A 17859-nucleotide genomic window follows, 5' to 3' on the forward strand; every position below is an offset into this window, starting at 1 on the left:
GTGCAATCATGCATTGCGCGTAATGCATTTGAGGAAGAAGACAGACCTGCTTTGTCACGCCATTGGCTGGAATAAATTTGAATATTGGCTAATGCGTATCCTTGAGTCGTCAACATTATTTAATGAACTCCCATGAGGTTTTTTTGCTCTTGCGCTGTTTAATCACCGTGGCAACTTCAACTGCCACGTCTCCTCGGTGAAAATAAACGGTATACTGATGCAGTGATTTGTGTCTGTTTTTGGTGCTGCAGCTCACCACCAGCCTCACACTCTCAAGTTTTTTGTGGTGAGTAGAACTTATATAAATGTACATTGAAAAGAGCAATGGTGTCATTTACATTTTTAGATGCAGAAATACATATTGGCTATTTGCTGCTCTGCTATAAAAACATTGGCATCAGCCATAAAAAACAATCTGTTGACCTGTAGTGTATACTATTTGTGTTTAGAGAAATACAGTTTTACATTGTAGAAGTGGTTTTTCTGTTGCTCTTTGTTGCTACAGATTGACAAGCAAACTCACAGTCTGTGCATATCTCCTGGAATCAGCACTTTCACTGTGGGCTCAAGAATATGATTTTTTTTATTCGCTCTGTTAATGGCATGGCAGAGCTCTGTAGATGGTTATTTCAGTTGAGTAGTCCTGGGCCTTTGCACTAGCTGTTAATCCAAAACGTTGGTCCTAGTCAGAGTTGTAAAGTAACAAAGTAAAAATACTTTCTAGCTGTACTTTTTTCTGGGTTTTCTAATGTAGCAAACTGGTGTCATCAGGTTGAAACACTGGTATCTGCAGTGTAGTGCTTTTTCTTGTTGAAAATATTTTGTATGTGACATTTTAACTTGGCACATTTAAAGAGGGGGGGGGGGGGGGACCTGCTGTTCAGGAATAAAGGTTTTAAAACAAAACTGTCTCATCGTTTTCAATGAAAAAAGTGGGTAATGTTAAGAATGATCAAGAAAAAGTTAATTCAACAAGAAAATAATTGATTGCTGAAATGTTAATTGTAATTTATTGTATTTATATTTAAAAATCTGTTTTTATATTTACATTTATTTTTGTATTATTGTTATTTATAAATAGATTATAATTAATTAATTATGTTAATTTAATTTTTATAATTATGAAAACATGTAATTTACATGGGAATATTAAAATAACAAATATTGCTAGAGTTAAGTGATCAAATAGTGTTGGAATAAAGTGATCAAATTGTGTTGGAGTAAACTGATCAAAGAGTTTAATTTACTTTATTGAATCAAATTTAAATAACTTTGTATCAACACAAAGTACTTGTGTTGACTGAACATAAATAGTTTGTGTTGATTTAACACAATTCTGTAAATTGCTGCCAAAGCAAACAATCTGTGTGCAACCAATGTCCGCTATTGAATTGAGTAAATCCGTTGAAGTTCTTTTTTCAGTGTATACAAATTCCATTTTTCCCAGTATCTTACATATTGTTCATTACATAATCTTAAAACAAAGGTTAGCCTCTCCATAAAGTGTATTTCATTGACAATTTCAATCCAGTTTTTTTTTGTTGGGGAATTTTTTTGCAACCATTTCCGAGTGATAGCTTTCTTACTGGCTGCTAAAAGTATTTTGAACAGATATCGGTCCTGGATTAAGTTAATTTGGGGGTTTGCCCAAATATACTGTAAGAAACGAGCAATCAATTTGCAAATCAAAAATTTTCTTTACTACTTTTACCACCTCTTGCCAATAAGAGAAAATTAAAGGTGTTACGGCCAGACCTCGTGTTTAATCACAGTTTTAAATGAGGTAGCAGAAAGTGGAGCGCCCGGGGTTGGCTAATTTTCATTTTTTATCCAGTCATTACTGAAATAAATTGAACATTTAATTTTCTTTTTGACTGGCCTGTCAGACCCAGTAGACACAATCTCATCTTCGTCCTCCATCTCGCCACCCATCTCAGTGGTTATATTGTTCCTCTAGAATAACGTTACCATTAAGTAGTAAGCTATACAGTAGTACATTCAGCACAATTATCGGGTTCACTGCCTATCTGGTGCCGCCAGTAGTAGCCGCCAAGGCTGATGGGCTAGTCACGTCACATCCCATCAGAGCCAATGACAGTGCACACCAGCGGGAAAATGATGCATATTTCAAGAGGATGGACATAAAGACAACATCGAAATAGTCAATTAAACAGAAACGGTAAAACTTGATCTAGAGCAGCACTTCTCACTTTTGCACTTATTATGAATGTATTTTGAATGCAAAAGACACTATTTTTTCAAAAAAAAAATTAGTGTTGATTTGTTATATAAAGTTATAAGCATGTTTATTAAAAACAAGTTTTGTAATAACCAATTGTTCCGGACCTTTGACGTTGATGAGAATTCAGATTTGGACCTTTGAATGTAAACTTTGAGAACCCCTGATCTAGAGTATTGAAAACCAGGACATTAAGTGTCCCCGGAGAGAGAATACATTTTCTGGGAATGACTATTAAAAAGAAGGACAATCCCGGGAAAACCGGGACAGGTGGCAACTCTAGAAACAGCGAAACGAAGTCTGAAGCTTGCATTCATTTTCATACTCGGAAAGTACGACAACCGTTTTATGTCTACATCTGTCTGCTTCTAGATACGGCGTTATGGATCTCTTTCTGAGATGCGTCTCTGCGCCGCAGCCGCTTCCCGGGGTCATGCACACAGACAGAATGAAACGGGGAAAGAGCGAACCGATCGCCCATTGTACCGCCCGCCTGCGTAACTCACTCGCCCTCCGTCCCTAACAGCTCCACACCCGCCCCACCCTTCTACCTGCGCCAGGTGCTCCTGATCAAGGAACTGGACCCGCCCCTCCCAAACACATAGGGTCACTCACTCCCTGCTCCGCAGTTTATCCACTGACTTCCTGCGGATGCCGACGCTGAACGTGACCGTGAGTTACCAGCCGCCCGTATTTTTAATATTGAGAAAAACTCACAGACAGATGATTGGGTAAAATGACCGTCCAAAATGTGTTGTATTCTGTTGTCTGATGTTCATTTTTCAGAAGTTTGATATAGCTTGGCTGAAAAAAAAAGTATTTGATTCTTTTTGCAAAGAAGCATTAGCCCTCATTTTTACAGTCAGTTCGCTAGGATTTCCTTTCTTCACCTGTAATATGTAGCTATAGACATGCAAAATCTATCCAAACAAGACACCAGAAGGACAAAGATTTACTACAGAATCCTGGCTAAACATTCGTGTATGGAGTAGCAAACATTAAAACTACACTGGTAAATAGAAATGTATCTGTAAATTACTTACTTATTATATGTGGCGTAGTGTTTTCCTCTTACTTGTGAAAAACTATAGCATAATGTGGAAGCCAGTAATCCTCGGTAGTAAATCCTCCTCTTATAACTCCCGTTTATCCACAGCTGCCCAGTTTATTTACCTGAGCGAATACAGAGCATACTGCTATCCTACTGCACGGTGCAATAAAGCAGTGTACATAGCCTACATTCTCTGTTTTAGTGACATGTTATTGAAAAGAGTTATGAGACTTTTTACATTACGGTCCAGAAAATATGCCACTCATAATTAGCAATGCAATATCAATAAAATGATTGTCCTTGCTTATCAAATCAGAGACAGGAGGAAACAGGAGAGTTGAGAGTACAGGACATCTTCCCTATAATGAGAGATAAGGAAATACAGTCCTGTATGAGCGCTTTGTTTGTTGTTCACGCTACAGAGCGGACGGCATCGTAGCGAAGAGTTTCAAGGGGCAGCAGAGCAGGTTTTGCAAGGAAACGATGGGTCCAAAAAAGAGGCGTTACTATTTCACATTTTCATCTGTTTAGTTCATCTTATCAAAGTACAACTGACATTGACACTGACATTGAGAGCATACCAAGAGAGTGCTGATTTGGCTTTTTTTCTTTCTTTTCGGAGCAACAGAGGCAGCGATGGCAAGCATCTTCTTGGCAGTTGTAAGTATTTGAATCTGAGCATCCAAAGTAGATTCATACTTATATTATAAATGCGTATGTTATAAATATGTGAATGGTGATTAAGTATGCATATAGTGGTGATATGCAATATGTATTTGGGCTCTGCAAGGGTATTTTCTAAACCTAATGTACTATAATAGTATACTTTTTTGTAATGTATTTTATTTTGTACATGATATGTAACTGTGTAGCTATTGAGATACAGATTTGTGATCTCACTCTCTTCCCTTCTGATGAACGAGAGAGGGCATACGGAGCTGAAACCTGTGACGCTGACTGCATGTACTGTTATTTTATCTTTGAACAGCCGTGAGCAGAGATCATACAGGGTTGCAACCTGTAATGCTGGACTGTGCCAATAATATCAAGGAGCATGATGGGAAATAATCTCAAAAGGAATCTGGTTGCAGTCTTTCAAATAGTGACCCTGCAAGATCCCCATTCTTTGCAAAATCATAGTCTGTGACTAAAAATTCTGTGACTAATGGCACATTGTCTTTAGATGTGAGAGGGTGTCAGACTTGAGTCTTTTAAAAGTCTTTTCTCTTCTGACACCATCCCGCAGTTGCGAAGTGCTGGAAGCTGCAACCCGGTTTGAGGACAGACTTTTTTTGTGAACATTTTGCGATTGATCCAGGTTGGACAATACTGTTAATGTGTTTTTGCTAATAGTGTGTGTGTGTGTATATATATATGTATATATACACACACACACACACACACACACACATATATATATATACACATACATAGTAATGACCACACTAGTCACTGGAGACAGACGGGTTCACAGAACGTTGTGCTTTTATTTGAATGCAGAGTGCAAGGGCTGCTGTCAGCCACAGCCCACGCCAACCAAAGCACCAAACGATCAGCCGGGTAGCTCACTAACTTGCACCAACACCAAAAAAGAGGGGCAGTCATGAACGTGACATCCCAGTATAAACCGAGTTTAATATCCCAGCAGCCCCCAGTAAAAAGGGGTGGGATCACATTATACATTATACTGCCCTGGGTCATTAACATATATATGTTTATTTAATTTAATTATGTAATTTATTTATTTAATTATGTCACGCAGCCTAATTTTTTTAAGCCGCCGGTGTGAGACTCGCTTCGGCATTTTGCTTCTCTTGCTCTCTCCCTCTCACAGACACAAAAAGAAAAAAACTCACATACATAGCCTATGTCACACACATGCGCCCGCCCATCCAGACCACTCTCCTGGGCAAGTGTATAGGTGAGACGTGTGTTTTTTGTATCTGGAGGGAACAGGGAAAGAGCCTGGAGAGAGCGAAAAGCAAGGCGCCAAAGCGACTTTATACGTGTTGAGTTCGGAATTGGTTCTAAAAAGAAACAGCACTGGATCCATGGTCTGGCAGCGGTTTGGGCGTCATATACATTTCAATAAATAATGCGGCACAATAATCATTTTATCTGGATTATCTTGTTTTCATAATAGTTGGAAATCAAAATCGTAATTGAAAATAAAATTCAATTAGTCACCCAGCCGTAGTGTGTTGCAGGGACTATTAGAATCATCATACTGGTATGACTGTATGCATCAAAGGGTTAAAGCAAGCATTTATGAAGTGCTTTAGAGGAGATTTCAAAATATCAAGATACACATTGTGTATCACGATATAGCCTAAAAATATTGCAATATTATTTATTAGCAATATCATCCAGCCCTAAATATTGTAATGATATATATATTGTTTGAAATTTGTTATCGATCATTAGTCATGCCTAACGTGGTCCTTGGCCAACTTATTTTTTTAGAATTTAACATGAACTTTACAGTGAACCTAATCTGTTTGATTGAAATTATGCAAAATCTATCCTGTCATTTGTTCAATTGAAAAAAATGTTTTAAAAAGTGCTCTCAAATTTAATTGGTGGAGTGTTATAGGCCCTGGTAGATTTTGGAAGGGAAAAGGGAATTTTATTAATATCATGGATTTAAAATTCCAAAATGTAATATTGAACCTAATTTTTTTTTCCAAAAACCCCTTCTTAGTGGAATTTTCTTATTGTGGCACAGCTGAAGTGAGTAGCTCATGTGAGCCCTGCGTAAAGCCTGTGGGGTAGCGGGTAGCAGGTAGCGGTTCCAACGGTTACATCACTCCCTGAGACCTGGTTAACGTTGTTGGATACTGGATAGCATTGTTGCTGGTAGGCTAGGAGAAAGTTGACTTTTGCTCAACTGGCAACGATGCTGGCCATAAGGGGGGGTAGTGAGGATTTCGGTTTGAACCTTGCTTGCTCATTGACCCACATAAAATCCAGTCAAATACACAAATAAATGCAGTTTACACCCTTTAATTTACAGCTATCTCTGGCACTATGTCTATAGACACAGTTACTGATGTGTTGATCATTATGCCCTGTCCTTTTGAACAGCCTTGTCTGGCCGTCACCACCGTCCTCCTGTGGATACTGACTCTGACTGAATGCCAAGGTAATACAAAACCCACTTTCCACCTTCACTCTCACCTGCTGTGCTTCTAGCTGCTCTTTTTTTCTCATCACTCCTGCAGTATGTGTTTAATGTTGACAAAGATTCATGTGCACTTCACAAAAAGTGCAGAAATGTGTTGCGCTGCGTTATGTTGTGGAACTTCTGTTATTGCATTATGTCTGTGGCGGGTCACAGTGCCAGGTGCTCCTCACCTTGTGTCCTGTCTGTACAGGTAAACACCTGTATCTGTACTTTCTGTGGATGCTGGTACCTGAGAGCCGCAAATGACCTTGGGCTGACAGAAAGAGGAGAGAAAGAGGCAGGGAAAAGAGGATGCGATGTGGGAGAAAGCAGGGAAGTTTAGACACACAGACAGCAGTCAGGAGAGAGAAGCCCAGGGTTCGAATAACGCTGAGGCCCGGGATGGCGTTCTATATCTGGTATGATAAACTTCCATCTCATTGGGTGTAATTTTCAGCCGCGCTGCAAGGGGCACTGTTTCTGCTCAGCAGCTACTGGTGAACGCGGTGAACGCGGAAGATTCGATATCGATCTGTAAAATTTATGGATTGATCTTTTAGGCTGATATGCATTTTTCCAGTTTTCTAGTTTTATTTCTGAAATGGTTAAACAGAGAATTAAAGAGACGGGCTCTGACGTAGCCTAACTGTCATATTAAAGGCAATTACTCGTCGTCGTCGCCCCCCGGCGAACGCATAGAGGGAAACCTGTTACATCAATTTTTTACTGTGATGCGGACTCTCAGTGTTCACCAATGCTAACTCTATGGTCACACGGACGACACAGGAGAGAGACAAAGCGACCGGCTGCCAGTCATTTTCAATGAGAGTTGGTGATTTACAGAGACAAGAGACAAGTGGCCGTTGCAAAGCCAACTATGGGGCTAAAATAGACTAGACTCAAGGTCTGGTTTATGTAAATACTGAGCGATACGACACGGCGAAGGCAGCGTGACACACGTTGCTGAAACAAATGATCCAACATTTTGCATCCAGTCAAACGTGGAGGAGAAGCTTATCGTGGCAGTGCCGGGTTTCCCCATACTCTACAATTTGTCTCTTGATGCGTACAGTGATATAAATAATAAAAAAGATGCATGGAGAAGGGTGTCCGAAATTGTGCAGATGCTTGGTATACATATTCATATATATGTGCACTGCAGTCACAGCTTTTTAGCATTAACTTTAATACAGTGCCCAGCCACTACCTAGCTAGCTAGCTAAACTGAACAGCAACACTTGCTCACGAATGCAATGTAATTTAGCGCAATTCAAGAGAAACATAGTTGTTCATGTTCATTTGCTAGATAGCTAGCTAGCTAGTTGTTCATATTAGGCTAGCAAGAAAACGTTCACAATTGCAAAGTTGCTACTGGCAGTGAGCTACGTTTTGTCAGTCATTGCAGCTACCTTACAAACCAGCTTTCCCTGAGCCATCTAATGCACACATTGCTGCTTCGTGTCATTAATAAGTAGGCAATGATACAGGTTGGTTTTGTTTTTAAAGGAGCTATACCCATGTGTTCCTCAAATAAACAGATTTTGGTATACAGCCATGCGTCGCTTAACGTCCACGATGCGTTCTGTGAAATAGGACGTTATGTGATTTGGACGTTGTGCGAACACCATACTATATGCTTAGCAAACCTATATGGAATAGGCACGAGATTGGACGCTGCTGCTTACGAGTTGAAGCATACACTGTTATACGGTAAACCTTTTAATTGCAAGTATGCAAAGTTCACTTTAAAACAACGATAGAAAGTACAGCGCAGTACATGCATAAGACATTAGCACAGGCATTTATTATAACCATCAAGACATATGTATTTTGTGGTATACTATGTAGCCTACTGTACCATTATACGCCTGGCAGCGCAATCGCTTTATTTCCATGAGACATTAGATACACGTGTTGTGTGCGGGAAGCGTTGCCCTCACTACGTCCGGTTTCGTCCGCTACGTCCCCTTCTGCGATTGGGATTTTTAAACTTTATTGTAACCTTATGGGACTACGGACGTATATGCGAACGGACGTTGTCTGAATGGACGTTAAGCGGCGCATGACTGTACAAGCCTTTGGCCTTTTCTTTAGTGATTTTCACAAGTTGTTTCCAGTGACTGACATTTGTATATTTGTGTTCCATTTAAAGCTTTTTAAACATCGCTATAATTTGGAAAGCTGTTATATTTTATTTCATATCTCATTCGTATCAAATCGATATCGAATTGAATCGAATCGGGGCATCTGTGCCAATACCCAGCCCTATTATGTAACGCTACCTATTCTGAGTAATTTGTTCTCGCTAGCTAGCTAACCTGAATAAGAGTCAATCGGTCTGTACGCATATCGTTCGGTATTGTTTTTCATCTAGTGTTCTTCTTTTGTTGCACATTAAAAATATTAGCACATTGTAACTCAACTAGCCACATAGTTAAACTGACATCAGCCTCAGAGACAAGGGAGAATGTGGATAGTAGTGTGTTGTTCATCGGTGGAAACTGGCTGTGAATGTGTGGAGTGGAGAGCTGACTGCTGCTGGCAGCTGCTGAGAGGTGGGTGGTCGAGATGGTGGAGGGCAGAGGAGAGAGGTGAATCTTGTGAACATTTTGCGGGTGTCTGAAAGTGTTGTTGTCCTGGGAGGAAGTGGCCTTGGCAGTAGAGATTTTGGAGATACGCAGAGATACACAGTAAAATGAATGAAGAAGTGATCAGACGTGTACAGGAGTTACAAGGAGATTTTCTGTGGTGCAGTTAAATGCCAGGATGAGATCTAGCTGGTTGCCCACTTTGTGAGTCGCTGGGGTGCAGAGGGGTTTCAGGTCAAAGGAGGCCACAAGAGTAGGGAAGTTAGAGTGAAACTGAAATTGTTGGCAGCTGCTTTCTTCCTTAAACCTGTTTCAGCTGGGTCGTTTAAACACCACATTCTGAAAAATGGCAGCTGGTTAAGTTCCTGTTGCCACGGAGTCATGTGCATCTCTTAGTCCATAAGTTTTTCTGGAAGGTTCTCTGCCTTTACAGTAATGCTGATACAGATTTCCCCATGTACATGATGGAGTGACATGCAGCATTTAGGAAATTCTGGCCCTGTCAGTGCTGAATCTGAAGAGTTATCATTTACTGTGTTTTCATTTAGATCAGTGTTTCTCAACTCTCTCCTGGAGTACCCCCTGCCCTGCATGTTTTAGATCTCTCCCTGTTCCAACACAGCTGATTCAAATGATCAGTTTGTTATTAAGCAGCTTCAGGAGTTCATAACGAGTGCAGATATAAACCAACCATTTTGGCTAATTCTGGCACATTTACAGAAATTTTAATTAATGTGAACTGTCCCTGTCTAATAAACCCAATGGAAAAACCTTTTCTGATTGATGGGATCACTGTGGCTATTCTTTAAGGGGTGTTGTTTGCTTAAGCAGTTGATGGTGGGCATTAAGGAGTTACTGACATCAGATTCCACAGTTAAAGTGGATGGCACATGTGCCATTTTCTCTCACTTCAGTGTTGCATAAAACTCACATTCCAGACAAACATTTGGATGCACCATGAGATTTTACTGAATGAATTTAATGACCAAGTTGCTGATATATTTGACCTAGACTGTGCACAGGAAGTAGATACTTTACTGTTATTGTGACATCACTGCAGCTCCCATCAAATCAGTGAGCATGGAGAGGACCAGAGAGGGAGTGGCCTGCATGTCCCAGGGCATCTACCTCCCCCCTCGCGTTTCCTGGTCCACTGATCCACCCACACCATCAGGAACCCTGCAGGACTCCAGCCAGCTGACTGAAGATGCCCAGGGACTGTTCTCAGTGAACAGCACAGTGAGGATGCTGGGAAATCTTTCTAACCACACCTACATCTGCTCCGTGTCCAAAGAGGACGGGACCGGGGAGTGGAATGCCTCGTTTAGACAGCAAGGTACCGCAGCCTGGATTACATCACCACCACCGATCTCCTGAACAGAGGGGAGTGTCTACTGATTGCAGAACGAGGCTTCATGAACCCCAGAATGGGTGTGGTCTTCAGGCTCTGTCATTGACTCTTTGACCTTCAATTTCATTGAGGTCATCTTCCAATACCTAGTTTCATCTTCACTGGCAATAATCTGGATAGAGCCAGTTACTTTATTGACTCAGAGGCTGTTTAATAACCAAGAACAGAAATAATATCAGAGATTAACCTGTGCTTTTCTCTGGATCAGTATGTGATCATCTTACTGGACTGGTTCCATCTTGGGACTGGCCTAAGTCTATAACTCGACTTGTTTGATTGTCCTTTCAGAGGACATCCATGGAGAAGTGGGCCAAACCCTGGCCATCCCCTGCCCTGCACCAAAGCCCAGCCTCCAGAACTTCACTCAGACCTGGACCTTCATGGGACAAACCCCGCCCATCCTCACACACAACAGCGGCACCTCACACCGGCATATCTCAGACCTGTGGAAGAACCGGGTTCAGGACCTTTTAGAAAACGGGTCACTCCTGATCCAGAACCCGGAGGGCCAGAACCTCACAGGAACGTACACCTGCAAGGTGTTAGCCGACCGGACCCTGCAGCTGGTGCAGACATATGTCAGATTTACAGGTACGGATCCAGGAAGTGAAAGATAAAGAGGAGAAACTAAATAAAACTCAGCTGAGCTGGTCTGGAGCCACAGAGAGCTTTACTTTTGATTGATCTAAGTCCATTTGTGATAAAGCTATGCCAGAATTTCTAAGATTAAATCATTTTGGTGACAAAAGCCACAGAATTAACACTGTGATTCAGCCCGAACAAAATGGATGTATTCAAAATATTTTTGTCTCATATTTTAAGGATCTATTCTTAAGCAACCAAGAGAGATGATACAAGATGCTATATTGTGGACTTATATGTATTCATTGTGCAAAGATTTCATACTTTGCATATCATTATCAACAGAATTATGCATGCTGGAGCTTGAAGTGCATATACTATGTACATATACTATATTGCATACTTCTCCTTCGAAGGAGTTGCTGAGAGAGTGTCCATCTTAGACTCATCAGTGTGAAGAAGTGTGTCTTTATTTACAGGTGCACATTCTGGGAGGAACCATGATGCTGCTGTTGCTGCTGCTGCTGCTGTTTTTCTTGTTGTTCTTGGTCTCGTGGCATTAGCATTAGTCAGAGCACTCCGGCCAGGTAAAGACAAACCATTACTGTTTCACCTTAAAATATTAGACCAAGATTTAAAATCTGTTTGGCCAAAAGTGAGATCCTGTGGAACAGTGGTAATCAAACTGAAGTGCTGTTCCCAGCATACAGTCATAGGCTCTCTCTGTCTCTGTCACACTAATGAGTATCTACACCCTCTCTTTCACACACACACACACGCGCGCGCGCGCATAATCACACAGACGCCGAGAAATAAATACATGCATACTCAAAAGTACGCACAGACATACACACACAAACATACAGAAATACATTCATAAACAAACACATACACATTTAAACACATGCATACACATACACACCATTCACACACCCACACAGACATACTGTATCTGCACTGCTTAGATTCCATTACTGAGAGTGACAGGAGTTATGTGAAGGAGCTGTGTAGTGTCTGCTGTAGTATGGAGACTGATCAGACTGACAGTCTGTGTGTGTGTGTGTGTGTGCGTGTGTGTGTGTGTGTGTGCGTGCGTGCGTGTATTTGTGTGTGCGTGCGTGCGTGTGTGTGTGTGTGTGTGTGTGTGTGTGTGTGTGCGTGTGTATGTATGCGTGTGTGTGTGTGCGTGCGTGCGTGCGTGCGTGTGTTTGTGTGTGTGTGTGTGTGTGTGTGTGTGTGCGTGTGTATGTATGCGTGTGTGTGCGTGCGTGTGTGTGCGTGCGTGTGTGTGCGTGTGTGTGTGTGCGTGTGTGTGTGTGCGCGTGTGTGTGTGCGCGTGTGTGTGTGTGCGTGTGTGTGCGTGTGTGTGTGTATGTGTGAGTGCGTGTGTGTGTGTGTGTATGTGTGTGCGTGTGAGAGAGAGAGAGTGTTTGAGACACAGCTGCAGGAGTGAGAGGTTCTGGTTCCTGGTGACTCTGATGAACTGCTTCAAACCCTGATGACTTCATGTGTAAGTTAAGCATTACTGGCATTTAAAGCATCGACCCAGTGGTCCTCATTAATGTGGGGCACCGGGACTGAAGGCCTCTGGATTAGTTAGTTAAGCACTACTGGCATTTAAAGAATGGGCACGATGACATCACCTCGTTAATGTGGGACACCGGGACTGAAGGCCTCTGGATGTGGATGGGCCTGCTTTGTTCTCTCTGTGGCTCATATCCTCCTTCCTGCAGGTGATGGTAACCAGGGGAGAGGAGAAGGACCAGAAGATAGAGGAGAGGAGTTACAGCCTCTGGGTGGTAATCAGGGGGGAAGAGATGGAGAAGAAGATGGAGGAGAGGACGATCATCTTCTTGATGTGGTCAATTCTTCAGGTGCTGACTCTTAACTCAGTTACAGCGTATTTGTTCTTTAACTGAGGTAAAGTGTACTGATATTTATACCTGATTATAGTGTATTGATGTTTTGGCTGGTTTTGACCACACTGATGTTTAAACTTGATTGTAAAACACTTTACGTATTTCCCGCCTCTAATAGGTGGGGTTCAAAAGAAACAAGATGGAGAGGGAGGAAACAGAGAGGTGGAAGCTGGGGACGGAGCTGGAGCCACACTGAGCACAGACACCCAATCACCACGGTAACCAGGATGAAGCAGGCCCATACCTGGTTATGCAGGACGTCACAGACCACAAGAGAGAGTAACTTCCTGAGTAATTGTGCAGCTGTGAGCTGAAGTATCTGCTCAGGAAGCAGAGAATGGAGAGAAAGTGATGAAGACTGAGCAAGAGACTGCAGCACTGCTCAACACCCACTTCACCTCTGAGCACTGCTGTCTTTCATGTGTGTATGTACTGTATATATAAAAGTATATTTTTATACATATTTTAATAAACTGATTTGCGATTTGGATATTTTACCTCCATGTGTATGTGATTTCATGTATGTGTGTCTTGTGTTGACTGTGCATGTGTCTTACACACTGCTCTCCTACCACAGCCCTGTGGGTCGGTACACTGGGGTGAATAATCTCTCAGTTTTAGGTCTTCACATCAATGGTGATGATGGCCTCCAGCCAAATGGGACAAAAGCTCTTATCCCTGGGAGAATGTCCCTCTGAATACCTCGGCTGGATGTGCCCAGCCGTCTCTGGCCCCCTCTTCACCTATCTCCAGGGGTCACAGCGACACTCTTAGTCAGCAGGTTTTCCAGAATCTTAACTCTGGTCTCTCATCTCGCTCTGTAACCATATTCCCGGTGTGAACGTACGGTAAGCCTGTCAGCAGCACCTGAGCGATCGCAGGATCTGACAGCTCCAAAAGTAGCGGAGCTGCGGAGAGCTGAGCCGGCGGGCTGAATGAGGGAGATTTTCCGCGTGGAGAAGAAGCAAGCAGAGCGGCGCGGTTTGTTAACGGTGTTAGAGAGCTGAAATAGGTGTAGCTAGTCGGGGTGAAAGTGCGGGTTAGTGTCAGGAAAATTGGACGACTAACATCGGAACTGGGAGCCCAGTCGAGGCAGATAGAAACGGAGAACAATATCGTCGCGTTAGTTAAGTGGAAACAATCCCACTATTATTATTTTTTAAGTGTGCTTCCTTTATTTTGTCATCATTTGCCTTATACTAACAGCAAACAACGTGCTCTTGTCAACCGCTCAAAAATTGTTCCTGGTGCAAATAGTCTGGTCGCTCAGGAAAACTGGACGACTAACGTCGGAGCTGGGAGCCGAGTCATAGCAGGTGGAAACGGAGAACAGTACGGTCGTGTCAGGTAAACGGGACCAAGCCCACTTTTTAAAGTGTGATTCCTTTCTTTTATCATCATCTGCCTTACACGGACAGCAATCAGCGTCCTCTGTCAACCGCTAAAATCAGACTGACTCTGCAGACAAAAGTCTTGCTCCAAAAAGGTGCTGAGCACAAATGCGAATTTTTGAAAGTTTATTAAATAATTCACAGAAACCTTTGGTAGAATGACTATAGTAAAGGATATTGGGTAGGATGCCGTTAGAGACGTACAAGTAGACAATCCATGTGTTTATCGTTACTGAAATGTAATCAGTGCTGGCTAATATGCGTTTTATGAGTAGCCTGCAGACAGACACCTGTCGGATGAAAACCACAATCTATAACGAGCTGTAACTATTCGAATCTGAGCACCCAAACTAAATACAAGCGGGCAACTTTCTCAGCAGATTCTACGGGTATTTCCTTTAATATTGAAATGACAGTATAGTGATATAACGACATCAAGTAAATCTCTCGTTTTTGTTCGCAGTGTTATGCAGTCAATATTATACTCACTCGAAGAGGTGAAATATAGTTGGTCTCGCTAATCAAGTTGTGTTCAAAGAAAATGAAAGTGGCTCGTTGACTCGTAGATTAGGTGGTCCAGACTGAACGGTACTACACAGTATGTGAAAAGAGACATTAAAGTGGCCATCTATCTTGCTCGTTACCCGTGTACTCGTTTAGCTATCTGGCTATACGTTAGCGAAGTAAAACCTGGCCACGTAGTATCGACCACAGAGTGCTTCACGGCTTAAATTGTGTTATTTTACTTTTCTCTGGGATGGACAGAGGAAGTTAAACCGCCAGAACTCTGCAGGTCGCCTTGGTGCGGCGCTGCGCTTGCCGCAGCTGTATGCGGTAAACCGCGTGGATATGAGGTGTCTGTTCTGTGCTTTTAGGACACGCCCCTTTAAGAAACGCTATCAGCACGTGAGTATCTTTTAGTTTGCCAGGAGATTTCCGTCCAATCAGGGCTCAGCAATACCAGAGGCGGGGAAAAACAAAGCCACGAGCGAGCGGAGCAGAGGAGAGTGAGATTATCAGCGTGAAGAAGCGAGCGGCACGGGAGCGGCACGGTTTGTTAACAGGGTGAGAGACAGGTGTTGCTGGTCGGTGTGAAAGTGCGGCTTGGTGTCGACGCTCAGGAAAATTGGACAGTTATCGGAACTGGGAGCCCAGTCGTGACAGGTGGAAACGGAGAACAGTATCGTCGTGTTAGGTAAGTGCGAACAATGGGCCTCATTCACTAATATTTTCCTAAGTATTTTCTCAAATATTCACTTAAATTGTTCTTAAGAAAATTCTTAAGAAAAGTCTACGTCTGATTCATGAACATGAACTGATTCATGACAAGCGCGTTCCACTTGTCCTTAATTAGCATAGGTAAACGGCCGCAAATGCCCGTAAAGCTATCCTAGAGATATCAGAAGGGAAAAGCTGAGGAAATGCCGAAAAGCAAATCTAATGACGGAGCCCCGGAAGCCAAGCGCAAAAACAACTTCAGTAGTTCTGAAGTTAGTGGAAGTACTGCTGCAGCCACGGGCGTCTGCAGCTGTACGGCTGTACGCACAGTGCGTACCAGGAGATTTCAGATTTGTGGGCGCTCCACAACAGACAGAGATGTGTACCTGTGTGTATATTTGTCATGCCAATAAAGCTCTTTGGAATTGAAATTTGAAATTGAAAATTGAGGAAGAGAGGTGTGTCAGAGACATTAAAAAGGTGACAGACCACTCCTTGAAATATGAATGGCACTGGCCGTAACGCTTCGCGCTTGTAGACGGAGCAGGAGAGTAGAATCGCACTGTAACTCGCCCCCGCCCCCACTCTGCCTCTGTGTGTCTCTCAAAAAAACACGCACACACATGCACTCTGTCTTACCCTCTCAATTACTTTCTCCGATTTGCTCTCTGTCTCTCCATTATGAAGATAGTCTGGCATATGCATCTGTCAATCTGAGATGAAAAGGTTGCTGTGTTTGGTATTGTTACTCTGGTGGGATGTTCATATATGTGGTTATGTTGGTACAAATTAAAGGTTGTCATACACAGTATGTTTAATCTGAGATAAATGATTTGTTTTGTTGGAGGTTGTAAATCTCATATCAAGATGGTGGTGTGTGAGGTTTCTTTTTTTTTCCCCAGAGATAAAGATGGTGGTATGTAGGGTTGTGTATGAGGATAGGTTGGGGGGTATGGCTGGTAAAATTATGATGGTGTATAATTTTGTAATAATGTGACATAAATATATTGGCATGTTCAGGTTTGTTAATCTGACACCATTATGTTAGTGTGTAGGAGTATGTTAATTTAAAACGAAGATATTAGTGTGTGGGGTGTGTGTTAATCTGAGATCAAGGTATTTGTATGGCTGTGCTGAAAGGGGATGAGAGCGTTGGTGTGCAACACTGTGTGGTCAAAGGGGTCGGTATCGGGTTGCGTTAAAAATGAAACAACAGTGTTGGTGTGGTTATGGTTCTACCTCCACCTCTAACCACAGGAAGGTGATGTGGTTAAAAGGAAAAAAGGCTGAACTGAACAACAGGAAATGCAGTGTGTCACGGCAGCGGGGGATGCCGTAATGAACAGCATGAACATCAATGAACTAGAGTTAGAAGGGGGGAGTTCCTTCCTTTTTTGCACAAAAGTACCGAGGCTGCGGCGGTCATGGTTTCTCGGGAAGCCCCGTATGCTAGATGTGAATGGAAGCGTGCACAAACAAGTGCGCTGGGTGCTCAAAATAGTTTTCAGAAATATTGATGCATGCACAAAACCGTCAGAACGATGCAATCTTACATGAAATATCGGGTATCTTCTGGCCAATGTTTTGGCATTGCCTACATATGATCAGCAAACATTGTATTAGACATTAGAAAAGATCATTTTAATTTCATTTTAATAGTATTTAAAATAAATTCGTAATTATGTCTTAAGAGCTGTGCACATATACGATATCGTGTGTCGTCTTGCCCACACACTCATCCACTTGAGACGCGTGTCTTCTCACAGTCCAAATCATTTGCTCAGTTTTGCCGATTAAAACACCAATTAAGTTGTGGATAACAGTAAGCAAGACTCAAGAAAATGTGAGGCGAACTGCTGATTTCTAATTGCACTTGGTATGGGCCGTTTCTGTGCACAATTCAATCATTCAGTCATCTATCCATTCGTCCATGCACTTTCACATTTCATTTGGTAGGCCTACGATTCAAGTAGTATTTTGATATTTCTTTCCAAGCCATATTTGGCATGCATTTCACATGTTGAATTCTGGAACCTTCTAGCATAACATTTTGCAAGACTTTCTGGATAAGAGCGTCTGCTAAATGACCAAAAATGTAAATGTAGATCTTTCGCCCGATCCTTGAACTCCGGGAAACGGAGAACAGTTAAAGGTCCAGGTTAAAGGTAAATCTCTCAGGTGAAAGCAGCTGTTTTGGTTCATATGTTGAATGAAGTGAATCGCCTCTCTTGAGTAAAACTGGTTTCACAGGCCAGTTGGTAAAGGAGTAGAAGCAGCAACCCGAGTGCGCGTGTGTA

General features: G+C 42.3%; 1 protein-coding gene across 1 annotated transcript in view; it reads left to right on the forward strand.

Annotated features, from left to right (window-relative positions):
- LOC118772342 (CD276 antigen-like) overlaps positions 1 to 17859 on the forward strand; it is a 67328-nt gene that overhangs the window by 18087 nt on the left and 31382 nt on the right. Inside the window, exon 5 of the mRNA XM_036520603.1 lies at positions 10741 to 11043. Coding sequence (XP_036376496.1) covers positions 10741 to 11043 — 303 coding nt within the window. The remainder of the gene's footprint in view (positions 1 to 10740; positions 11044 to 17859) is intronic.

This window comes from Megalops cyprinoides, chromosome 2 (assembly GCF_013368585.1).
Source record: "Megalops cyprinoides isolate fMegCyp1 chromosome 2, fMegCyp1.pri, whole genome shotgun sequence".
NCBI lineage: Eukaryota > Metazoa > Chordata > Actinopteri > Elopiformes > Megalopidae > Megalops > Megalops cyprinoides.